We start from the raw sequence: 27,103 nt of genomic DNA, 5'->3' as shown, positions 1-27,103 counted from the left end.
CTCTGAATTCTGAGTGAAGGATTCCATTGAGTAATTCAGATGCCACATGCAGCTACTTAATTGCCTCTGAAAAATTTCCACAACAGTGAGGATGAGACATTACAAAATGCAAGAGATGTGGGTATCTTACACTGCTATTATTTGTAGACTGATATCCAGTTTGGGAGAAGGTGAACTTACTGTGACCTTTATTCTTGGGTCATTTTAATATTTGCCAACATTGAGGTGTGGATTTTGCAAACAATATCTTTAGTTCTACTCTGGTGGTAATGGATACCTATTCTCTAAAAGAAGATGTTTGCAAGAGATGGTAGAAACCTTAAAAAGTAATTTATCCCAGGCAAGAGGAAGGGTTTTATTTTGCATTTTAAAATTAGTAGCATGGGCTTTTATAAAGTTCAGTAAGTCTTAGTTCACTTGTCTGCTCTGCCACACCAGTGTGGCATGGAGACAACACTCTCTTCACTCCCATCTGAGAGACCACGAGTAATGGCGTACTTGCTATATTGGCTACTTTTCTGTTGCTGTAGTGTTAAAATACTACAAGCAAAGCAGCTTGAAAGCAGAGAGAGTTTATTTTGGCTTATCATTCCAAAGGGATGAGAGTCCACAGCATCAGAGAGTAAACCTGGCAACAAGCCAAGTTTGTGCAGCAGGGGCATGAGGGAGAGAGGGCACACTGGGGATGGTGGGAGGCACCTCTCTGTGCTTGCCCTCAGTGGCCCACTTCCTCTAACAACGCTGCTCCTCTTTTTTTTTTTTTTTTTTTTTTGTTTTTCGAGACAGGGTTTCTCTGTGTAGCCCTGGCTGTCCTGGCACTCACTTTGTAGACCAGGCTGGCCTCGAACTCAGAAATCCGCCTGCCTCTGCCTCCCGAGTGCTGGGATTAAAGGCGTGCGCCACCACGCCCGGCTAACGCTGCTCCTCTTAAACCCACTAAATAGTACCACCAACCAGAGACCAAGTGTTCAGATGCCTGAGACTGTGGGGGAACATCTTATTCAAACCACATAGATGCCTGTGGAGTTGAGCATTCTTTGGTATATATTGATGTATTCCTCATACATGCTGTGGTACCCTGAGTTCTACGTATCATGGCCCCTGGGGAGTGCTAGGATCAGGAGCTTAGGGACCACAGAACTGTCTCCTTGAGCGCTAGACAAGAGATGGTGTTGGCAGAGGGTAAGCCTGGGCACTGTGGGATAGGGTGTTGGCTTTTTGGGATCTGGGGTCTCAGGAAGAGGAGAGAACATGCCAGGAAAAAACATGAAATTAGGTTCAGACAGAGCTGGTAGCAGTAACCTCAGCCTGGAGGACGCTCTTTTGTATCCCCGAACAAAGGAGTAGCATTAGTACCATTAGAGACCAAGATGCTAGTGTGGTGGTGAAGGGGAAACTGGGCCAGGAGCCCCAAGACAATCCAGAACTGTATCTGCTTAGACGTCTGTGGGATCCTTCTCACATGAAATGCGACCACCTGCACGCGTGTAACTAATGACCTCGCTGCTTGCTGAACTCAAAGCCCAACCAAGTTCAATTCGTTTATAACACTGTTGGTCCCTGGCTTTCCTCTTGAGTTTCTCTGGTTTTTAGCTTTCTTTATGGGGTCATCTCTTTGTCATATCCCATTAACACTCATTCTCTACAGATGGCTTCCTCTTTTTCTCACTGTGCACTCAGAGAACATCTCATCCCTCAGATTCAACTGTAACTTATAAATCTTTCAGCATGGCTCCTTTGAGAGCTTACAGCCCCAGTGCTCCAGTGTGAGGTCTTTGCCAGCTTCTTCTGCAGGCCCCTCACACTCCTGTCTCTAGTAGAGATTATGAAGCTGCCTCCTCTTCACATCACTGGAGTATCACACACCAGCTTTCCTGCTCTCCTTACTTAATTTATTGTGTTGTCAGTGTGGTGATTTCCTGCAGCTCACCTGCACCCTTGCAATTACCCTTCTGACCACTTCAGACTCAAGTTACCTCTCCATCTATGCTATCACGTATGCTATTCTTCAGCAATGCTCTTCATAACCTATAACTCTTATCTGACCCGGCTCCGAAGGCTCCAGCGGCTTCTCATTGCTCAGAGATACAATCTGAGTTTCTTTCACTGCACTCTTCTTAACCCCTCCTTCTGCACTCCACCACCTCCCATCGTCTTGTGTTGCACAGCCTTGGTATTTTGAAGCACTGTGAATACCCAATACCATGACCTCACACCTTCACGTGCATTTCCTTTGTTCACAATGTCTCTCTGTGCTGGTCCACTCAATATATGCTGCCTCTTCTATTGAATGTCAGCTGAAAATAACCACTGTGAGATCTCTTCCAGGGAAGACACAGCTTCCTCTTTCTCTGTGTTTCCCCAGCAACTTACAGACTTTATTGAGATTCTCTATTAGTCTGTATGTCTGCCTTTTAGTTTGCAAGGTGCACATTGGGGGCGGGCAGGTATTCTATGTTTTTCCTCTTCTCCTCCTCTTCCCGCTCCTCCTCCTCATTTTCCTCTTCTTTTTCAAGACATGTTTTCTCTGTGTATCCCCTGGCTGTCCTGGAACTCACTCTTTAGACCAGGCTGGCCTTGAACACTCAGAAATTCACCTGCCTTTGTCTCCTGAGTTCTGATATTAAAGGTATGTGCCACCACTGCCCAGCTGATTTTCATTTTGTAAACAAATATTTATTTTATTATTAATTTTAAGTGTGTCTATTCATGCAGGCATGTAAACACAGATGCCTGTGGAGGTCAGGAAGGCCAGGTCTCCCTGGAGCTAGAGTTACAGATGCTTGTGGGCTGTCCAATGTGAGTCCTGGGAGTTGAACTTCTGTCCTCTGCAAGAAGAGTACCTGTTCTTAAGCTGAGCCATCTCTCCAACTCCATGTCTTTATTTTTCCTAGTGTCACGTAACACATCTAGGGGGGCACTGGTCAGAATTTAGAAATGAGTAGTAAGCATCAGGCGTACTTAGTCTATTCAGGCTCATGTGACAAGGTTAACATCCACGGAGTGGTTCACAAGTGTGAGGATTTGGTTTCTTACAGTTCTAGAAGTAAGGACTCCAAGATCAAGGTTTTGGCATATTTGGTGTCTGGTGAAGGTCTGTTTCTCATAGATGGGACATTTTCTTTCTTTCTTTTTTTCAGTTCCAATGAATACTTTTATTTTTTCTCTTTTATTGGATATTTTCTTTATTTATATTTCAAATGTCATCCCTTTCCTGGTTTCCCCCCTCCAGGAAACCCTCATCCTACCCTCCCATCCCCTGCTTCTATGAGGGTGTTCCTCCACCCACCCACCCACCCACTCCCACCTCCCTGCCCTTGATTCCCCTACACTGGGGGATCTACCAAGCCTTCATAGGACCAAGGACCTCTCCTCCCATTGATGCCTGACAAGGCCATCCTCTCGTACATATGCAGCTGGAGCCATGTGTACTCCTTGGTTGATGGCTTATTACCTGGGAGCTCTGGGGGGATCTGGTTGGTTGATATTGTTGTTCTTCCTATGGGGTTGCAAAGCCCTTCAACTCCTTCAGTTCTTTCTCTAACTCCTCTATTGTGGACCTCGTGCTCAGTCCAATGGTTGGCTGTGAGCATTGGTCTCTGTATTTGTAAGGCTCTGGCAGGGCCTCTCAGGAGACAGCCATATCAGGCTCCTTTCAGCATGCACTTTTTGGTATCCACAATAGTGTCTGCTTTTGGTAATTGTATATGAGATGAATCCCCGGGTGGAACAGTCTCTGGGTGGCCTTTTCTTCAGTCTCTGCTCAACACTTCATCTCCCTATTTGTTCCTGTGTGCATTTTGTTCACTTTCTAAGAAGGACAGAAGCACCCACACTTTGGTCTTCCTTCTTATTGAGCTTCATGTAGTCTGTGAATTGTATCCTGGTTATTTGGAGCTTATGGGCTAATATCCACTTATCAGTGAGTGTATACCATGTGTGTTCTTTTGTGATTGGGTTACCTCACTTAGGATGATATTTTCTAGTTCTATCCATTTGCCTAAGAATTTCATGAATTCATCATTTTTAATATCTGAGTAGTACTCCATTGTGTAAATAAATGTACCACATTTTCTGTATCCATTCTTCTGTTGAGGGACATCTGGGTTCTTTCTAGCTTCTGGCTATTATAAACATGACTGCTATGAACATAGTGGAGCATGTGTCCTTATTACGTGTTGAAGCATCTTCTGGGTATTTGCCCAGGAGTGGTATTAGTGGGTCCTCGGGTAGTACGATGTCCAATTTTCTGAGGAACTGCCAGACTAATTTCCAGAGTGGTTGTACCAGCTTGCAATCCCACCAGCAATGGACAAGTGTTCCTTTTTCTCCACATCCTTGCCAGCATCTGCTGTCACCTGAGTTTTTGATCTTAGCCATTCTGACTAGTGTGAGGTGGAATCTCAGGGTCATTTTGATTTGCAATTTCCCTGATGACTAAGGATGTTGAACATTTCTTTAGGTGCTTCTTGGACATTTGATATTCATCAGTTGAAAATTCTTTGTTTAGCCGTGTAACCCATTTTTTAATAGGGTTATTTGATTCTCTGGAGTCTAACTTCTTGAGTTCTTTGTACATATTGGATATTAGTCCTCTATCGGATGTAGGATTGGTAAAGATCTTTTCCCAATCTGTTGCTGGCCTTTTTGTTTTATTGACAGTGTCTTTTGCCTTACAGAAGCTTTGCAATTTTATGAGGTCCCATTTGTCAATTCTTGATCTTACAGCATAAGCCATTGGTGTTCTGTTCAGGAATTTTCCCCCTGTGCCCATATCTTCAAGGCTTTTCCCATTTTCTCCTCTCTAAGTTTCAGTGTATCTGGTTTTATGTGGAGTTTCTTAACCCATTTGGACTTGAGCTTTGTACAAGGAGATAAGAATGGGTCAATTTGCATTTTTCTACATGTTGACCACCAGTTGAACGAGCACTATTTATTAAAAATGCTGTCTTTTTTCCACTGAATGGTTTAAGTTCCTTTGTCAAATGTCAAGTGACCATAGGTGTGTGGATTCGTTTCTGAGTTTTCTATTCTATTCCATTGATCTTCCTGCCTGTCATGGTACCAATACCATGTAGGTTTTTGTTGTTGCTGTTGTTTTGTTTTAATCACTATTGCTCTGTGATACAGCTTGAGGTCAGGGATAGTAATTCCACCAGAAGTTCTTTTATTGTTAAGAATAGTTTTTGCTATCCTGGGTTTTTTTGTTATTCCAAATAAATTTGCAAATTGTTCTTTCTAACTCTATGAAGAATTGATTTGGAATTTTGATGGGGATTGCATTGAATCTGTAGCTTCCTTTTGGCAAGATAGCCATTTTTACTATATTAATCCTGCCAGTTCATGAGCATGGGAGATCTTTCCATCTTCTGAGATCTTCTTCGATTTCTTTCTTCAGAGACTTGAAGTTCTTGTCATGCAAGTCTTTCACTTGCTTGGTTAGGGTCACACCAAGGTATTTTATATTATTTGTGACTATTGTGAAGGGTGTCCTTTCCCTAATTTCTTTCTCAGCCTGTTTATCCTTTTTTAAAATTAGATATTTTCTTTATATACATTTCAAATGCTATCCTGAAAGTTCCCTATACCCTCCCTCCATCCTGCTCCCCTGTCTACCCACTCCCGCTTCTTGGCCCTGGCATTCCCCTGTACTGGGGCATATAAAGTTTACAATACCAAGGGGCCCCTCTTCCCAGTGATGGCTGACTAGGCCATCTTCTGCTACATATGCAGCTAGAGACACAAGCTCTGGGGGTATTGGTTAGTTCATATTGTTGTTCCACCTATAGGGTTGCAGACCCCTTCAGCTCCTTGGGTGCTTTCTCTAGCTTCTCCACTGGGGGCCCTGTGTTCCATCTTATAGATGACTGTGAGCATCCACTTCTGTATTTGTCAGGCACTGGCATAGTCTCATAGGAGCCAGCTATAACAGGGTCCCTTCAGCAAAATCTTTCGGGCATATGCAATAGTGTCTGTGTTTGGTGGCTGATTATGGGATGGATACCCGGGTGGGGTAGTCTCTGGATAGTCCATCCTTTCATCTCAGCTCCAAACTTTGTCTCTGTGATTCCTTTCATGGGTATTTTGTTCCCTATTCTAAGGAGGACTGAAGTATCCACCCATTGGTCTTCCTTCTTCTTGATTTTCTTGTGTTTTACAAATTGTATCTTGGGTGTTCTATGTTTCTGGGCTAATATCCACTTATCAGTGAGTGCATATTTAATGACTTCTTTTGTAATTGGGTTACCTCACTAAGGATGATATCCTCCAGATACATCCATTTGTCCAAGAATTTCATAAATCCATTTTTTTTAATAGTTGAGTAGTACTCCATTGTGTAAATGTACCACATTTTCTGTATCCATTCTTCTGTTGAGGGACATGTGGGTTCTTTCCAGCTTCTGGCTATTATAAATAAGGCTGCTATGAACATAGTGGAGCATGTGTTCTTATTATCAGTTGGAACTTCTTCTGGGTATATGCCCAGGAGAGGTATTGTGGGACCTTCTGGTAGTACTATGTCAAATTTTCTGAGGAACCGCCAGACTGATTTCCAGAGTGGTTGTACAAGCTTGCAATCCCACCAGCAGTGGAGGAGTGTTCATCTTTCTCCATATCCTTGCCAGCATCTGCTGTCACCTGAATTTTTGATCTTAGTCATTCTGACTGGTGTGAGATGGAATCTCAAGGTTGTTTTGATTTGCATTTCCCTGATGATTAAGGATGCTGAACGTTTTTTCAGGTGCTTCTCAGCCATTCGGTATTCCTCAGTTGAGAATTTTTTGTTTAGCTCCGAACCCCCTCCCCCCCCCCTTTTTTTTTGGCCTTACAGAAGCTTTGCAATTTTATGAGGTCCCATTTGTCACTTCTTGATCTTACAGCACAAGCCATTGCTGTTCTGTTTAGGAATTTTTCCCCTGTGCCCATATCTTCGAGGTTTTTCCCCACTTTCTCCTCTATTAATGCCAGTATCTCTGGTCTTATGTGGAGGTCTTTGATCCACTTAGACTTGAGCTTTGTATAAGGAGATAAGAATGGATCAATTTGCAGTCTTCTGCATGATGTTGTAGAAGAACGTGCCAGCACCATTTGTTGAAAATGCTTTCTTTTTTCCACTGGTTGGTTTTACCTCACTTGTCAAAGATCAAGTGACCATAGGTGTGTGGATTCATTTCTGGGTCTTCATTTCTATTCCATTGATCTACCTGTCTGTCACTGTACCAGTACCATGCAGTTTTTAGCACAATTGCTCTGTAGTACCGCTTAATGTCAGGCATAGTGATTCCACCAGAGGTTCTTTTATTGTTGAGAATAGTTTTTGCTCTCCTAGGTTTTTTATTTTTCCAGATGAATTTGCAAATTGCCCTTTCTATATCAGTGAAGAATTGAGTTGGGATTTTGATGGGGATTGAATTGAATCTGTAGATTGTTTTTGGCAGGATAGCCATTTTTACTATATTGATCCTGCCAATCCATGAGCATGGGAGATCTTTCCATCTTCTGAGATCTTCTTTAATTTTTTTCTTCAGAGACTTGAAGTTCTTAACATACAAATCTTCCACTTCCTTAGTTAGAGTCACACCAAGGTATTTTATATTATTTGTGACTATTGTGAAGGGTGTTGTTTCCCTAATTTCTTTCTCAGTCTGTTTATCATTTGTGTAGAGAAAGGCCATTGATTTATTTGAATTCATTTTATATCCAGCTACTGCACTGAAGCTGTTTATCAGGTTTAGAAGTTCTCTGGTAGAATTTTTGGGGTCACTCATATATACTATCATATCATCTGCAAATAGTAATATTTTGACTTCTTCATTTCCAATTTGTATCCCCTTGATGTCCTTTTGTTGTAGAATTTCTCTGGCTAAAACTTCAAGTATTATATTGAATAGGTAGGGAGAAAATGGGCAGCCTTGTCTAGTCCCTGATTTTAATGGGATTGCCTCAAGTTTCTCTCCATTTAATTTGATGTTGGCTACTAGTTTGCTGTAGATTGCTTTTTATTATGTTTAGGTATGGGCCTTGAATTCCTGATCTTTCCAAAACTTTTATCCCGAAGGGGTGTTGAATTTTGTCAAATGCTTTCTCAGCATCTAACAAGATGATCATGTGGTTTTTGTCTTTGAGTTTGCTTATGTATTGTATTATGATGATGGATTTCTATATATTGAACCATTCCTGCATCCCTGGGATGAAGCCTACTTGATCATGATGAATTTTGATGTATTCATGGATTTGGTTGGCAAGAATTTTATTGAGTATTTTTGCATCAATGTTCATAAGAGAGAATAGTCTTAATTTCTCTTTCTTTGTCTGGTCTTTGTGTGGTTTAGGTATAAGTGTAATTGTGGCTTCATAGAACAAATTGGGTAGTGTTCCTTCTGTTTCTATTTTGTGGAATAGTTTGAAGAGTAGTGGTTTTAGGTCTTCTATAAAGGTCTGATAGAATTCTCCATTAAGCTCATCTGATCCTGGGCTTTTTTGGTTGGGAGTCTATTAATGACTGCTTCTATTACTTTAGGCGCTATGGGACTGTTTAGATGGTTTGTCTGATCCTGTTTTAACTTTGGCACCTGGTATCTGTCTAGAAAATTGTTCATTTCATCCAGATTTTCCAATTTAGTTGAGTGTATACTTTTGTAGGAGGATCTGATGTTTTTTTTTGTTGTTGTTGTTGTTTTGTTTTGTTTTTTTTTTGCATTTCCACAGTTTCTGTTGTTATGTTTTCCTTTTCATTTCTGATTTTATTAATTTGGATACTCTCTCTGTGCCCTCTGGTTTAGTCTGGCTAAGGGTTTATCGATCTTGTTGATTTTTTTCAAAGAATCAGCTCCTCATTTTGTTGATTCTTTGTATAGTTCTTTTTATTTCTATTTGGTTGATTTCAGCCCTGAGTTTGATTATTTCCTGCACTCTACACCTTTTGGGTGTATTTGCTTGTTTTTGTTCGAGAGCTTTCAGGTGTGTGTTCAAGATGCTAAGTGTAAGCTCTCTCCAGTTTCCTTTTTGAGGCACTTAGAGCTATGAATTTTCCTCTTTCCACTGCTTTCATTGTGTCCCATAGGTTTTAGTATGGTGTGTCTTCATTTTCATTAATTCTAAAAAGTCTTTAAGTTGTTTCAGCTTTCAGGTGTATGTGCGTTTTCTATTGTTTTTGTTGGAATCTAATACCAGCCTTAGGTCGTGGTGATCTGATAGGGTGCATGGGATTACTTTAGTCTTCTTGTAGCTGTTGAGGTCTGTTTTGTGACCAATTATATGGTCAATTTTGGAGAAGGTACCATGTAGTGCTGAGAGGAAGGTATATTCTTTTGCCTTAGGATGAAATGTTCTATAAATATTTGCCAGATTTACTTGGTTTGTATCTTCTGTTAGTTTTACTGTGTCTCTGTTTAATTTCTGTTTCCATGATCTGACCATTGCTGAGAGTGGGATGTTGAAGTCTCCTACTATTATTGTGTGGGGTGCATTGTGTGCTTTGAGCTTTAGTAAAGTTTCTTTTATGAATGTGAGTGCTCTTGCATTTGGAGCATAGATTTTCAGAATTGAGTGTTCATCTTGGTAGATTTTTCCTTTGTCCAGTATGAAGTGTCCTTTCTTATCTTTTTTGATAGCTTTAGTTTGAAAATCAATATTATTCATTATTAAAATGGCTACTCCAACTTGTTTCTTGGGACCATTTGCTTGGAGAATTTTTTTCCAGCCTTTTACTTTGAGGTAGTGTCTGTCTTTGTCACTGAGGTGGGTTTCCTGTATGCAGCAAAATGTTGGGTCCTGTTTACATAACCAGTATATGTCTTTTTATTGGGGAATTGAGTCTACTGATGTTAAGAGATATTAAGGAAAAGTGACTGTTACTTCCTTTTATTTTTGTTGTTAGAGGTGAAATCATGTTTGTGTGGCTACCTTCTTTTAGGTTTGTTGAAAGGTTACTTTCTTGCTTTATCTAGGGTGTAGTTTCCCTCCTTGTGTTCATGTTTTCCATCTATTATCCTTTATAGGGCTGGATTTATGGAAAGATATTGTATAAATTTGGTTTTGTCATGTAATATCTTGTTTTCTCTGTCTTTGGTAGTTTTGCTACCATATACAGTATAGTAGTCTGGGCTGGCATATGTTCTCCTACAGTCTGTATGACATCTGCCCAGGATCTTATAGCTTTCACAGTCTCTGGTGAGAAGTCTGGTATAATTCTGATAGGGCTGCCTTTATATTTTATTTGACCTTCTTCCCTTACTGCTTTTAATATTATTTCTTCGTTTTGTGTATTTGATGTTTTGACTATTATGTCAAGGGAGGAATTTCTTTTCTGGTTCAGTCTATTTGGAGTCCTGTAGGCTTTTTGTTTGTTCATGGGCATCTCTTTCTTCAGGTTAGGGGAGTTTTCTTCTATACTTTTGTTAAAGATATTTACTTGCCCTTTAAGTTGGGAATCATCACTCTCTTCTAAACCTATTATCCTTAGGTTTGTTCTTCTCTTTGTGTCATGGATTTCCTGGATGTTTTGGGTTAGGAGCTTTTTGCACTTTGCATTTTCTTTGACTGTTGTGTCAATGTTTTCTATGGTATCTTCTGCACCTGAGATTCTCTTTTCTATCTCTTGTATTCTGTTGGTGATGCTTGCATCTATGACTCTTGATCTCTTTCCTAGGTATTCTAACTCCAGGGTTGTCTCCCTTTGTGATTTCTTTATTGTTTCTATTTCCATTTTTAGGTCTTGGATGGTTTTGTTCATTTTCTTCGCCTGTTTGGTTGTGTTTTCTTGTAATTCTTTAAGGGATATTTGTGTTTCATCTTTAAGGGCTTCTAGCTGTTTACCTGTGTTCTCCTGTATTTCTTTAAGGGAGTTATTCATATCCTTCTTAGAATCCTCTATCATAATCATGAAAAGTGATTTTAGATCGGAGTCTTGCTTTTCTGGTGTTATGGTGTATCCATACTTGCTATTGTGGGAGAATTGGGTTCTGATGGTGCCAAGTAACCTTGGTTTCTGTTGCTTATGTTCTTATGCTTGACTCCTGCCATCTGATTATCTGTAGTGCTACCTGCCCTCTGTATATCTGATTGGAGCCTGTCCTTCCTGTAATCCTCATTATGTCAGAACTCCTCAGAGTCCAGCTGTCTCTAATCCCATGATTCTGTGATCTTTTGATCCTGACATTCTGGGTGTGTCAGACTTCCTGGGAGTCAAGCTGCCTCTGTGACCCTGAGAACCTGGTGTGACCAAGCTCCTGGGATTCTGGGTGTGTTAGATCACCTGGGACTTGAACTTCTTCTGGGTGATGTGAGACTGGCTGTGGAGTTCGTGCCCAAGGTAAACAGGTGCAGATCTGAAGGAACCCGAGCCACTGGTTGGGTGGGGTCCTGCATCCCTGAACCTCCCGGTCACAGTTACTCCTGGCAGTGTTGGAACAGATGTTGTGTCCCACTCATCCCTGATCTTACTGGGACATTTTCACCATGGCCACTATATGATGGAGAGAAAAGGGAATGTGTGTGTGTGTGTGTGTGTCTTTAATTAGGGCAATAATCTTGTTCATGTGGTGTCCACTTCCTAATGCCAACACTTTAGGGGTTAGGATGATAACAAATGAATTTAGGGAGACATGAACATCTGTCAATGGCACTAATTATAGCCCACTTTATGGAATAGAGCATGCTTAGTACTGCAGTACCCCCTCTGTCCTGAACAGGTCATTGCCAAGCTATCTTGGCTTTTATGGTAACTCCTCTTCCTTTCTTCTCATGTTACCATGTGTGTATCCTAGGACATGACAGCTTAGTTCTCCTGGTTCTTGACAAGGGTGTGAATGTGTGCATATTTTGGTGCATTCCTTTTCTTGGGTAGTCCTTATGAGAGTTGGTCTCGTTACATGTGGTTACAGATCTTCCTTTGTATTATTCTAGTAGTAATAATACCTTGGGTTAGGAATATTCCTCATACACTGTGTCTTTGATGGAATATTTGGCTTATTTTCAGTTGGGGACTAATAGAATGGTTAGTATATACCATGACTTTCTTCGGAGGGTATAAATCTGGGATGGAACTACCTGTCACAGGGTGTGTTGTACCAGGTAATGGTAAACTGCTTCTCAAAGTTGGTCCTAGTGTCCTCTACTGCTAAGAGTTTCCAGCACTTTAATCGACATTTTGATCAACATGTGACATTACCAAACCTTAAAATGTTTACCTTCTGACATGGTATGTGGTCGAATGCCACAGTGGTGTGAACCTGTGCTTCTCGCTCAGTAATGAAGGGATGCCTTTTCATGTGCACAGGACTTTTGGATGTTCTCTTCAGTGAGAGGCCAATTTAAATTTTGTTCACTTTTTCCATGATTGTTTGTCCTTATATTACTGCTTTGTAAAGGTATTTGCTGCATCTTGTGGATTTGAATCCTTTGTCAATGTTTGTTGGAAGTAGTATACTGTAAAATTACACACTCAATATTTATGAATTAGAGTAATTCTGATTCTTTACCTTAGTACTGATAGGCAGAAGGAGACAGAACAACTAGAAGAGACAATAACAGTGGACAGTCGAGGCTAGTACAAATTAACCCTCTTTTCCTCTTCTTCCAAGGTGTCATCATTGTCCCCAGTGCCGGTGTTGGTATTGTCCTGGGAGGCTACATCATAAAAAAACTGAAGCTTGGTGCAAGAGAATCTGCAAAGCTAGCCATGATCTGCAGCGGGGTTTCTCTGCTGTGCTTCTCCACTCTGTTCATTGTTGGCTGTGAAAGCATTAATCTAGGAGGCATAAACATCCCTTACACAACGGGGTAAGTGCCTCTTAGGGGCATCGTCCACCCCACATCCCTGGGACCGTCTCTCCCTCCCACCCACTCTATGTTCTCTGTCTCTGGCACTGGAGCTCACACACCTGGAGGGTGGAGGCCAGAGGGTGTCATCTTTGTCTGTGTTCCTTTTGGTCCTCACAGAGCGACCCCCAGGACATTTTAACTACAGGAGATGAAGAAAAATGCTTATTGTATTAATTACAATGTTTTTTAAAGTGTGCTGTACACAATGGGTAGAGAGGTAGTTCAGTCAGTACACCAGGAACTAAGTTGGATCCCTAGAAGCCATGTGGATATGCCAGATGCAGTGGTACACACTTGTAGTTCCTGTGCTGGGGAGCTGGATTTGAGAAGATGCCTGTGGCTGCCCAGTCTAGTCACATCCACGGGCCCCAGGATAATGCAAGACCATTTCAAAAATCACCATGCAAAGTTTCTGAGGGTCAGCATCTGAGCAATTGTGTGTACACATCTGTACACACATGTACTCATGTGCACATGCAAATGTGCATACATGCACCCACATGAATCTGCACCCCTACCAAAACCCATCAAATTTATGCAATACAATCCACTATGGAAAGTTCTGAGTGCTCCATTCACCTACTTCTTCCCTCCTTTGCAAACTAAACTAAATAATACTTTCTTCTTACATTTAGTGTTTTTTCATATAGTACATTTTCCTTATGTTTTCCCTCCCCCAATCCCTCTCAGACCCTTCCTACTCAGCCAAATTCATGTACTTGCTCTCAAAAAAATCAAAACAAGCAAACAGTAAGACAAAAATCTCATACAAAACAAAACCCCTGGGGTTGGTTTTATGGTGTCCAACTGCTCCCAAGCGTGCTGCTGCCCTGGACTGTGCCTGATAGATCTGGAGCGACTTCACGGAGGAGAATGGAGTTCCCTCTCCCAGCAGGTAGAAATTGCACATAGCTTCTTGGTTAGGGATGGTAGTTTATGTTCACTCCCTTTTCTTGGTACTGTGATTTTATCAGTTTGAACCTGTGCAGGTTTGTGCATTCCATAAGTTTCTGTGAGGCCATAGGTGTGTCAGCCCTGCTGTGTTGGGAAGGTGCTATTTATTTGGATTAATCCATCAACTCTTGGCTCTTAAAATCTCTTTTGCCTCCTTTTCTACATTGATCCCAGAACCTTGAGGGGAGGGTTTGGTGAAGACATCTCATCTTGGATTGAGTGCTCCAAAATCTCTCACTCTCTGCATACTGTTCATTTGAGGGGCTCTGTGTTGATTACCATTTATTTCAAGAAGAAATTTCTCTGCTGATCAATGAGTATAGCAATATATCATTTGGAATAATTTTATTGTGCTTTTCCTTTAGTAGAGTAGCAGTAGTAAGTTTTCCCTTAGGCCCATGATCTATCTACCTAGTGTCAGGTCCCTGGGCAGTTTAGCAATGTCAGGAACTCGTTCCATCTCATGGAGTGGGCCTTAAAATCCCATTCTATTTTGTTTATTTTATATTTTTAAAAATTTATTTTTGTTTTTGTATGAGAGCTCTGTCTGCATGTATCTCTGTATGGCTGAAGAGGTTATCAGATCTCATTATCACATAACCAAAGTGGAGAGCTGCCATATGGTTGTTGGGAATTGAACTCAGGACTTCTAGAAGAACAGCAAGTGCTCTTAGCCACTGAGCCAACTCTCTAGTCCTGAATCTAATTTTGCGAAGTAGTTGATTACTTTCATAACATCTGTGCCACTATTGCAGCAGAGGATGTTGCAGGTAGATTGCGGGTTTAGGTCATAGGGTTTATTAATGATTACTTTTCTCCTCTGGTAATGTGCAGAGTTCCTTTCAACAGCATGAACACTAGTCAGCACGAGTGAAGCTTGTAGGTGGGCACCAACTAGGTCTTCCCACACTTGATATATAAGTAAGTGCTGTCTTCAGCAATAGGGCTGTCAGGTCATGGAGACCAATAGCCTTGACAATAGCCTGTGATGTTTGAAGAAGGATGACTCAACAGATGTAACTGTAACTGGAGATTTTACTAGGTGGCATAGGTGTTTAGTTGGGGCATTGTGTACCTCATCATATGGTGATTTCATTTAAATTCTTACATTTATGTACATATTTTAGGGAGCATCTACAGTAGATGACTTCTGGTGTTTTTTTTTTTTTTTTTCAAAAGACCTTTGGTGCTAGTTGCCCTCCTCCATATTTCCCATATTTCCTTTTTAAGTCATCCTCCAACCCCCTCATTATTTAATCCTTCTAGTTTAGTTTACTACTTATCTTTTAGTAATCTATATTGTTTTCTCCTTTCCTTTCCTTTCCTTTCCTTTCCTTTCCTTTCCTTTCCTTTCCTTTCCTTTCCTTTCCTTTCCTTTCCTTTCCTTTCCTTTCCTTTCCTTTCCTTTCCTTTCCTTTCCTTTCCTTTCCTTTCCTTTCCTTCCTCTCCTCTCCTCTCCTCTCCTCTCCTCTCCTCTCCTCTCCTCTCCTCTCCTCTCCTCTCCTCTCCTCTCCTCTCCTCTCCTCTCCTCTCCTCCCCTCCCCTCCCCTCCCCTCCCCTCCCCTCCCCTCCCCTCCCCTCCCCTCCCCTCCCCTCCCCTCCCCTCCCCTCCCCTCCCCTCTCCTTTCCTCTCCTTTCCTTTCCTTCTCTTCTTCTCCTTCTTTCTCCTGCCCCTTCTTGAGACAAGGTCTCACTACATAACATTGCTTGGCCTATAACTCATTTGTAAATGAGGATGGCCTCAAACTCACAAAGACCCTCTCTTTGCCTCTGCCTTCCAACTGTTAGACTATAGGTGTCTGGCTAATTCAGTTTTGTGTATCTTTCCAAAGTTTCTTTATATATAACACTAAGAATATCTGCTTTGATTTTTTTAAAAACTGTTTTATACTTAAACTATAGCATGTGACAGTTGCTTTTCTGAGCTTTGTTATTATGTACCAATATGTTTGGATATTTCTATACCATTAGTAAAAATATGGAACATAGCCAGCTCTCAACTCAGAATATGAGAAACATTCTTCTATGTGGCTTATATATATTACTAACGTGCGAGAACCCACAATATTGTTATATAGATACTATTATCCTGAATTTATAGTTGACTAATCATTTGTTCAGTTTTAGTCGTGTCACTTTCTCACCAAGACTTTTCCTCTTCACTTTGGGTTCATTACTCCTTCTCATTTCTCCATAGCATTAAACACAACTGAAGCTATTTTGTTTAATTCCTTTTTGATTACCTTCTTTACCTACGTCCTTGAGATAAGCTCTTTTGTTGTCTACACAATAGCTGTGTCTCTCATATATAAAACAATGCACGAAGATTTGTTGCATGGATGGATGGATGGATGGATGGATGGATGGATGGATGGATGGTTGAGTGGTTGGGTGCGGTTGGATGGTAGGGGTGAATAGCTGGATATCTCCAAAGGATTTTGTTCATTTGTTATTCTGCCCACTTAATAAGCCCTTTTAATTAAACATATCTTTCCCCACTTTAAGTTAAGAAATATTTCTCATACTATACCTGTATTTTTTTTTTTTTGCCTCTGTCTTAGTCACTGCTCTGTTGCTGTGAAGAGATAACATGACCAAGCAACTATTATAAGAGAAAGCATTAACTGGGGCTTACTTACAGTTTCAGATATTTAGTCCATTATCATGGTGGCAGGAAGGATGGCTATATTCTCTCAGGCACTGGAGCAGGAACTGAGAACTACATTTTGATTGATAGGCAGAGACAGACTCTGTGCTTGGCATGGCCTTTGAAACCTCAAAGTCCACCCCCAGGGACACTTCCTCCAACAAGACCATACCTTTTAATCCTTCTAATCTTTTCAAATCATTCCACATCCTGGTGACTAAGCATTTACATGTATAAGCTTAGGGGTCCAATTATTTTTTTTAAATTAGGTATTTATTTCATTTACATTTCCAATGCTATCCCAAAAGTCTGCCACCCGCTCCCCCACCCATCCACTCCCACTTCTTGGCCCTGGCATTCCCCTGTACTGAGGCAGATAATGTTTGCACGACCAATGATCCTCTCTTTCCACTGATGGCCAACTAGGCTATCTTACATATGCAGCTAGAGATACGAGCTATGGGGGTTACTGGGTAGTTCATATTGTTCCACCTATAGGGTTGCAGATCCCTTTAGCTCCTTGGGTACTTTCTCTAGCTCCTCCATTGAGGGCCCTGTGATCCATCCAATAGCTGACTGTGAGCATCCACTTCAGTATTTGCTAGGCCCCGGCATAGTCTCACAAGAGACAGCTATATCTGGGTCCTTTCAGCAAAATCTTGCTAGTGTATGCAATGGTGTCAGCGTTTGGAGGTTGATTATGGGATGGATCCCCGGATATGGCAGTCTCTAGATGGTCCATCCTTTTGTCTCAGCTCCAAACTGTGTCTCTGTAACTTCTTATTCAAACCTCCACATTCCATTGCCCCATAGGCTTATAGCAATATTATAATGAAAAAAAAATGCATTCAGTGTAACAGCAAAGGTCCCCATAGTCTATTGCAGTATTAACACTTTAAAATTCCAAAGTTTAGAGTCTCTTCTGTGACTCATGGCAATCTCTTATTTGTAATTCCCTGTAAAATCAAAATAAAAAAGCAGACACATACTTCCAACATTCAGTGGCACAGGATATACATTAGCCTTTTAAAGGGAAGGAAAAGAAGCATAATGTGGAAATATTGGACCAAAGCAAGATTGAAAACCAGCAGGGCAAATTCCAAATTCTACATCTCTATGACTGATGTCAAATAATTCTTCAGATATCCAACTTTTTTAGCTTTGTTGCCTATAACATACATCTCTCTCTTGGACTGCTTCCACATCCAGTCTGCCACTTTCCTTGGCAGGCATCACACATCTCTGGCATTTCTAACATCTTGGGATCTCCAGTACAATCTAGGCTTCACATTCATGGCTTCATGGAATGGCTTCTCTGGGCCTCTATGCAGAGACACCTCTGTCACATGTCTGCCCTCAGCAGCTTTCCTTAGCCCTGGGGGAGATTCCACAACCCCTTTCTTATACCCTTGACTCTAAAACCAGAACCATATGGTTCTGCTGCTTGCTGGGACTAGAATTTGGCTTCTTTGTTCAATTACATTTGTATCAGTTTTCTATTATTGATGTTTTCTCTTCACTATTCAAACTTTAATTTCTTTTCACAAGCTGGAAGCATAGCTGGGTGGGGTCTTGATCTGAGGTCACCATTCCTTTAGTCCATTTAGCATCAAGCTTTTCTTTAAACTTTTTATCTTCTTGAGTACTAGAATTTTGTCTTCCACATTACATTTCCTGATGTTCTTTTTTTCTCTTCAAACTGTACATTTTGCATTTTTCCATGCTCAGCTTGTTCCTTTTCATTATAGATCTGCATAAGAGTGACCACTAATAACCACAGGACAGAATCAATATTAGGCTGTCTTGAAATTTCTGCCAATGTCATTAATCCAAAACTCTTTAATTTAGCTTCAGACAGATTTCTTTTTTGTGGAGGGGAGAGGTGATACAAGGGCAAAAAGCAGCCACAATTTCTCCAAAATATCACAAGAATGGTCATAGGCCACTGTAGCTGCTTGTATTATGAATGCTAATTATGTTCCCCCCCAAACTGCTTACCTGAGAGTGTCTGCAGATAGCTTCTGGAAGCCTGCCCTCTGTTGGTTCTAATTGGTAAATAAAGATGCCAACAGCCAATAGCTGGGGAGGACAGAGGTGGGATTTTAGGATTCCGAAGGCTTGAGACAGGGAGGAAAAAGAAGGAGGAGTTCTTCCATAGCAGGAGAGTGTGGAGGAGAAGGGAGATGTAGTGCTTGAGAAAAGTGCAGGACAGAGAGGCATGGCCACCTTGGGGAAGCACAGCCCAGAGGATGCCCAACTGGTTCCAGGGCAGCCAAGATAGAATTAGATAACTCAGGATTAACTTCATGGAGGCTGGGCAGTAGCCCAGCTATTTTGCTGTTTAAGGCATAATAAAATATAAAGAGTATGTGTGTGTGTCTTTCATTCAAGAACCTAAAGCATTGAGATGGGTAAGCTAACCCCCTGCTGGGATTTATTAATTATTTAATTCTACAGGCCACTTACTAATATTCATCCTCTCTTGAGCTGGGCCATTATAATCTACACTGTTTTCAGGACCACTGTCTTTCATGATTCTACTAGGATGGCCTCGAAAATCCTGCTTGAAATGTTCAACTGCTTTTTTGGTCCAAATTCATAAAGCTTCCTTATTCCTACAACAGATATGGTAATGCAAGTCACAGCAATACTCCATGGTACCAACTTCTGTCTTAGTTACTGTTCTATTGCTGTGAAGAGACACTATGACCAACCAGCTATTATAAAAGAAAGCACTTGTTTGGGGGATTGCTTATAGTTTCAAAGTTTTAGTTTGTTATCATCATGGTGGTGGCATGCAGGCAGACACTGGAGCAGTAGCTGAGAACTCCATCTTGATCCATAAATAGATAAAGAGAGACTCTGCTCTTGGCATGGGGTTAAAGCCTCAAAGCCCTCCCCAAGTGACACACTTCCTCCAACAAGGCCACACCTCTTAATCCTTCTAATTCTTTCAAATGGTCTCTTTCTAGTAACTATGCATTCAAATAAATAAGGCTATGGTGACTATTCTTATTCAAACCTCCACAGCCTCCTCATTTTTCCTGTGACTTCCAAGGCAGTTGTTATTCTTCTGTTAGAACTTATGGAATGAGTTTCTCTGTGTTAACTTACTCTGCCATGACTCATAATTTTGTATATTTTGCTCTGAGAGCTTTTTTTTTTTTTTCCAAAAGCCATGTTTTAAATTCTTTATATAATTTTTAAAACTTTGAGGATTATTTTTTTCTTGTTGACTCTTGATTGTTCCCCCTTTATAGGATCCTGGTATTTTAGAGAGTAAGGTCTCCTTAGATCTCTTGTAATTAGGACTTTTTTCTCTACTTCTTTGCCTTACATCTTACTGTTTGGATTTAAAGGTTTGTTCACCCACCACCACCCCATTTCCTGACAATAATCTTTCCAGACTGACAGCACTCAGGCTAGCATCTCTCAGGGCATGCCTGTTTCCTTTGCCATCCTCAATACAAGAATGAAAGGGTTAGTCTTGGTGGTCAACATCTAGAAGAGAAGTTTAGTTTCTTAAGTTTCTTACAGCTTTTCTCACAGCTTTCTGATGATTCTGTGGGCTCTAAATTGGAGCTGGTGGTAAGAACAGAGATGAGAGTGGAAGGGACCACTCATGGCTTATCTCCCTCAGTGGGGTCCATTGTGTTCTCCACAGATCATTTTGCCCAGCACTTCTGATGACAATCTTTGACAACGAGCTCATGGCTGTCTGCTTGCAACTGTTGTGAAGCTTGCTGCTAGTTTTTCTATTTCTTCAATAGTGCACGATTTTATTCCTTTTTCCTCTAGTCCATGATTATTTCAAATGTATTTTCAGAAGATCTGGAAGTCAGACTCTGTATCTTACCTGCTTTGGAATTACAGGTCCGCTCAAGTCTTCTAGAGCCCTTGCTTGATACCACTGTGTCCTGCCAACCCCAAATCAATTGCTTCTTAGTCCACTAGCATTGCCAGGGGAAATTATATAATTGTGCTGATTGACTCTATAACAAATTTATGAGTTTCAACCTTAGCAGGCCTTCATCTTTGCCGAACAATCCATTTTCTTAGCCACAGTCAGCTTTCTTCCCCAAACTTATAATGATGGTTTCTTTTTTCTTTTCTTTTCTTTTCTTTTCTTTTCTTTTCTTTTCTTTTCTTTTCTTTTCTTTTCTTTTCTTTCTTTTCTTTTCTTTTCTTTTCTCTTCTTTTCTCTTCTCTTCTCTTCTCTTCTCTTCTCTTCTCTTCTCTTCTCTTCTCTTTTCTTTTCTTTTCTTTCTTTTTCTTGCTTGCTTGCTTTCTTGCTTTTTGCTTTGTAATCCCTTTCCTCAAGTCTTTTAAATCTTACCGTAGTTTTGTTTTTCTTAGTGGGCAACCAGCTCTGTGTTAGTGAGAAAGTGAGGTTTCTACCCCACGGCCCCTCCCCTCCCCCCTGCTTCCTACCCAAGCCATCTTGTCTAAAACAGTATTATTTTTAAAGGAAAGTGTTAATTTTATTGTTTTTGAGTTGTGTGACCCTCCCACCACATACTATACACACTAACAGTCTGCTATTGCTGTGTCTTGGCTATCTTCTGTGTATAATTGATGAAAAATCTCAACATGCTAAAAAGTTAAAATAACACAGAGGGGAGAAATGGGATGCCACCTCCTCCAACGTGCAGCCTCCAGCTTAGCTATTGTCAAACAAATGCTAATTGTCTTTATTATGAAGATTATTTAAGAATCACTTTTCCTTTCATGGAGTTGGATTTAGTGTGACTTAGTGTGTGTTTCTTTCTTGTCCCCGGTTCTCTTTCCTTGAGATTATGCAAAGCAACTCCATTCATTCTAGAATGCAAGCAGATATCACACCTCTGCCTTTGCACAGGAATGTTACTCAGTTGTGAACTTCATTAGATCTCCATGTAAATATGCATCTTAAAGCTGAGTGGTGGTGGCACACACCTTAAATCCCTGCACTCAGGAGGCAGAGGATCTCTGAGTTCAAGGACAGCCTGGTCTACAGAGTGAGCTCTAGAATAACCAGAGCTATACAGAAAAACATTGTCTTGAAAAGCCAGAAGCCAAAACCCAACCAACCAAACATGCCTCTTAGGTACACCTCATCTGACTATGACCACTTGAGAACGATCATCCTATCTCGGAGTGTTGGGTACTGCAGCAGGGACCCAGGTGTCCTGATACTTTGCAAACTGATTTTAGTGACATTTGTGGATTAGCAAAAGAAATCATCGGTTTCCATGGATAACGTCTCTGGATTTCCACCTGTTTCTAGGGAGATACTCCAAGCATGGACTAGAATGGACAGTTTTGAATGGCAGGGCCTCTTCGGCATACCACTTTCAAAGTGTAGGTAAAGTGAGGTCCTCATTGCCGTGACTGGGTTTTCTTCCCCAGTGTACAAGCTGCTCAATGACATGTGGCTGCCTACCTTATTAACTTTAGCTTTCTACCTGTTATTAACTTACACTTCTTCCCTTTTCAAAGATAGGATTTCTCTGTGTAGCCTTGACTGGTCTGGAACTTACTCTGTAGACCAGGCTGACCATGAACTCACAGAGATCTGCTCTCCTCTGACTACACAGTGCTAGGATTAAAGAGGTGGGACCAGTCCACATTGTAATGTTTTATCTTATAAAGTCAGTAAAGAGATAAATGAGGGAGAGGAGGCTTAATATTTTAAATGATCTGGGGAGGGTATAACCCAGTGGCGTACATATCATATGTCCAATAACCAGCACCCCTCAGGTTCGGCAGTTAGATCTGTTAAAGTGCTCCAACCATAATCAAGTAAAAGTAAAATGAAAGGAACTTCAGCATGAAGATTCCAGGAACTATAGATGATAGCCTGATCCATGAAGATTCCAGGAACTATAGATGATAGCTTGATCCATTTCTACTTCAAGCAATTCCATCACCGACATTTGAATTTTCCATAGTTTAATTAATTAGTGTGACTGGATCCCCTTCTGTGGCTAGGGACTTCTTCAGCATAGGTGTATCTTAACCATCTTATAGTCAAGTTGGCATTTATTATGAGAGTCATAGCTTAAGGAAGACTTTAAGTACACACGTTGCATAATGAGACTAACCACCTCCCTGCTCTCTCTACCTTCAAATACTTCTAAAAGTTGATTTAAATCTGATAGCCAACTGCACTTCCAACCAAGACTGTCTCTCAACATATCATAGCTCCAACGTGAAAGTTGATAGCTCTTTCATTTATCAGATGTCATCTCTTTGTGCTTGCAGTTAAATCTAGTATGCCATCTTCTTGTGACTCCAATGTCTAGATGAAACTGTTTCCAGAGGTGACCTCTTGAGCTACAAAATGTCTGAGAAAGGACAAGTTTCTGTTTGTGGCAGTGACAATTGGAAGGCCTAGTGGTCTTCAGAGCTTAAGGTAGCCTGAATGGTACAACTGCCCATGTACGTGTAACGTATTGTGTCTAACTGTCTTCCTACATACCCACTGGTGGCAGGGCTTTGTTTCCATTTCATATTATACATTGCTATTCTTTGTTGTTGTATATCACTTTAGATCAACATTGTTCCTTGGGTGTTGATTGATAAAGATTATCCAGATCAGTTATTTATATTATACTCATATTTAGTTTGTTATTAACTCTTTAGGGCTGGATTTTCTAAAGACAGTCTTGGTGATGTTGGGCAGATCATTGTATCTCACCTAGTTTCTTAGTCTTTACATTTAGCAACATTGCTAGATAATCTCAGAGACCTCTTCCATTTTTCTAGCTCATGCTAGCAGTTCAGAGCATCAGTTGTAAAATATTTGATAATAAGGTCCTGAGCATCACTTGAAATTAAGTCACATTGACTCATTGGGCACAGAGACAGCGTACCTCTACTCCCAGTACTTGGGAGGAGAAGAGAGCAGGTCAGGGTGTCATCTTCAGCTCCATAGTGAGTTCGAGGCTAGGACTACATGAGACACAACCTCAAACAAACAAACAACAACAAAAACCACCACCACCAACAAAACCAAAACCAAAATGAGATTTACCTCCCTTGATTCACGAGTTAACAGGTGAGCTCATTTAGAAGGCTGCCTTGCCTGGCATCTTTTCCAGTTTTGAAAGATGGTAGCTGGTCTCTTGGTGCTGATAAGTGCAATGTCCCTGTGTATCTTCCCTTCCCATCACAGATCACAGCTTCATTCCTGACAAATGAGAGATTTCTTAGTGATTTGAGATGTGCCCTTGCACTGCTGTGAGAATTCAGTGTGACATATGGCTGGCTGTACTATGCTGAACACACCCCATTTGATCTCATCCTAGAAGTGAAGTAGGGTGGGGTCTTGCATGGGGGCAACAGTCTGGGTTCTGGTAGATTAATGACAAGCACACAAGACATTCTTTAAAATTATTCTTTTTTATTTTTATTTCATCTTTTCTTTCTTTGTACTGTATAGGTCCCTTGGGTATATACTGGCTTCCAGTATAATGCTTTTAATGAATACCTCAATGTGCTAGCAAGTGGTCTCTGCATCTCCATCTGTTTCTTGTGCCTTTTCCTCCTGCTTGGTCATTTTGTCCTATTTGGATGTGCTGAGTTTGTTTTTATTTTATTTTATTTTATTTTATTTTATTTTAAATTATCCCTTAGAATCCTGTTTATTTTCTAATGAAAGACAGATCCTGATGGGAGGAGACTTGGAGGAAAACTGAGAGTAATAGAGGAAGGGAAACCATAATCAGAATATTATGTGCAGAAAATTTCTATTTTCAGTAGGAAAAAAAAAAGATTCTTCGCAAATCATCCCATTGCAGAGGTGAGCCATGATGGCTGCCTTCTACTTCAGTCCATGGTGACTTTTCCTCTTTAAGACCTTTTCATAAATACCTACTCCTTTCCTGATAATTCTACTTGTTGACTTCAATCACTTTTTCCTTCTTAAAAGTATTGCTGCTGCCGCTACCATTATTATTGTTTTTACTATTGTAGTATTTTCCTTAAATAGAGACCATCAAGACGACAGCCATGAGAGGAATGCTCTTGTCTGTGTGATTAAAGCATACCTTGATGTTGGACTTAGGTTGTGCCTCTTGAGTGGACAGTCTCATAAGTGGCAGGCACTTGTTATGTGTGGCTGTTACATATGAAGGCAGAATAGGCTGTCAGAAGGAAAATGCCAAGCAGCTTCTAAATAGCAGCAATACCAACTGTTGGCCTGGAATTAAAGTCTGTCATTTTCAGTGACTACACACACAGACTAATAAAAGCTCTTCTCTCTTGTCATGGCTTTCAGTTTAGTTCTTGAAGCATTGGTGAGGTGGATCTGTACCATACTGCTTACTTCCACATGTTTATAGTTAACATGGTCCAGCCTTTGAAACTCCCATGTTATCATCTTCAGAATATGCTTATTGGTTGGGCATCTCATCTTCAAGCACCACTGACACTTGGGCTAGCTACCTGTCCCTTTCTGTGGAAGGTGGAGCTTTCCTGAGCATTGTGCTGTGTTTGGAAGTATGCTTTGATAACCCCTAAAAGATATCCACAGCACCACTCAGCTATCTCCCTCCATTGCTAAAAGTCCCTTGAGTTGGAGAACAAAATTGTCCCCATTGAGAACCACTTCTTTAGAATTATTTTGGAGTGTATTTAAACATTAAAATTCTTGATACTAAGAGTTTTTGAACTTGATGATTGTGTCTTGAGCTGGATTTCTTTTGGGGACCAGCAGGAAGGAGGAGCGGATTTATTTGGCTTTGCTTTTGTAGGGAGCTTTCTTGATATGACTGTAAGCCTGGCTTTGGATTTGGTTCTCTATCCAGTTTGAGTTATCAAAGCATGAGAAGCCCTAGAATAGGCAGCATGTGTGCTGTTTGTAGAGCAGTACATGCAATTGGGGTGGGCTGTGCTAGGCTATACTAACATAGTCACTGAAGCTAAATCCTGACACAACACACATTCCCCAGTATTTGTTGGATGGATGGACTGTGGATTATGGGACAGATGCAGGAACAGCATTTTATCAGTACTGCCTAAGAATGGTGACAAAGTGATGTAAGAGACACTGTCTTGTCCCTTCAGAGAGTCTCCCATTCTTCTGCAGCCCCCTGTACCCTGCCTGCCCCTCCTTTATTGCCATTTTACCACCTATCTCATTTTGAGCATTTCTATGTCATCTTTACCCTTATATCTATGGCTTGAATGGATTTCCCTTGGGTGGAGTTTCTTGAACTTATATGTTACATCACTTCTTTGTATCCAGCACTGTGACTCCACAGGGAAACAAGGCCAGCCATGTTTGACTGTGAATTGAATTGGGCATTTCTAGTGATTTCTGCTTAATCTTTCTTCTTTAGTTATTTCTGTCAAACTAGTGATAGGATTCCTAACCAGTCACTGTTGCAAATCATTTCCTCGTGGTTTTTTAAGATTACTCTGCTCCTTTGATAAAGTATCCTAGAACAATTCAAGTTTTTGATGAATAGAATCTACACTGGTAACTGGCTGATGGGTGGAGTTCATGTCAATTGCAAAGATTCAGTAATGAAATATGCATTCTTTATTTTATAGTTCAAAAATTTGGTGTTTGAGGTAAAGATAGGGTAATTAATCTGATTGGCTCATCATGTAATGTATATTGAAATAGCACACTACTCCACAAATGTATATAAGTATTATATAGAAGTTATAAATAAACTATGGTGGTGTGTGTCTCAGTGCTAGAATTCGTGCTTTGTGAGCATTAATTGCTGGGTTTAATCCAGTGGGCTTAAATCAAATCAAACGAAATAAATCATGATCTAGGCTTGTTAAGATGCAGAGCCAAGTGTTCCCAGCAAGGAGTTCTATGAGGATTCAAGTCACTGGACCAGACATGAGATTGGTCTCTTGATGAAGGTTGGAACAACACAGATAATTTGATTTTTAAATTAATCTCTTCTATTCTAATGAAAACAGAAACATTTTTTCTTATGTTTCATTGTGAATTTGTGGAAATAACTATAGAAGATGCCTACTTCATGGTATCATACATTTGATTCATGGGAATATTGTCTCTAAAATAGAAAATTCTATTGCTCTCAAGACCATTGCCTTACAATTCCATTCTTGGCCTTGCTTGATATATATTCTCTCTCTCTCTCTCAGACCGTCTCTGACCATGCCCCATAGGAATCTCACCGGAAGCTGTAATGTTAATTGTGGCTGTAAAATACATGAATATGAGCCAGTCTGTGGATCAGATGGGATCACATACTTCAACCCATGTCTGGCTGGCTGCATTAACAGTGGTAATCTTACCACTGGGGTGAGTAGACGCCCTAAGTTCTTCTTTTATTGTGACTCCAGCATCATGAGACAGGTGATGGGACCCCAGGCACCCATGATGACTTCAGTTTCCCTTGTTCATTAGGCTCCAAATAGCCCTCCAGGTACCTCTGAAAAACCCCTCCTGAGACAAAAATTGTGCAGGGCTATTGCTTTTGTCAAATGTGCTGGTAGGATCTAGGTGTAGAGTTCTGGTCCTCATTAGCTGGCTTCTGTTTTACATTCATGCCAACTCAGGGAAACTTGATAAGGTTGGACTCCAGGCTTCCCATTTCTTCCTCTGCCAGGGTCTTTTTAATGAATCTGAAGGTCAAGGTTATCACTGTTGCCATGGAGAAGAGAGGCTAGAGGCTGTGGAGGCTGGTCCACGAAGTGGTGGCTGTG

General features: G+C 40.8%; 1 protein-coding gene across 2 annotated transcripts in view; it reads left to right on the top strand.

Moving 5' to 3' along the window:
- The window catches only part of Slco5a1 (solute carrier organic anion transporter family member 5A1), a 129,690-nt gene that overhangs the window by 88,267 nt on the left and 14,320 nt on the right, over positions 1–27,103 (top strand). For both annotated transcript variants that reach the window (XM_021174954.3, XM_085835670.1), the window contains 2 exons: positions 12,585–12,783; positions 26,540–26,699. In XM_021174954.3, coding sequence (XP_021030613.1) covers positions 12,585–12,783; positions 26,540–26,699 — 359 coding nt within the window. The remainder of the gene's footprint in view (positions 1–12,584; positions 12,784–26,539; positions 26,700–27,103) is intronic.

Source organism: Mus caroli, unplaced genomic scaffold (genome assembly GCF_978045245.1).
Source record: "Mus caroli unplaced genomic scaffold, Mus_caroli_1 scaffold_1, whole genome shotgun sequence".
Taxonomy (NCBI): domain Eukaryota; kingdom Metazoa; phylum Chordata; class Mammalia; order Rodentia; family Muridae; genus Mus; species Mus caroli.
This window is presented reverse-complemented; position numbering and strand designations above follow the sequence as displayed.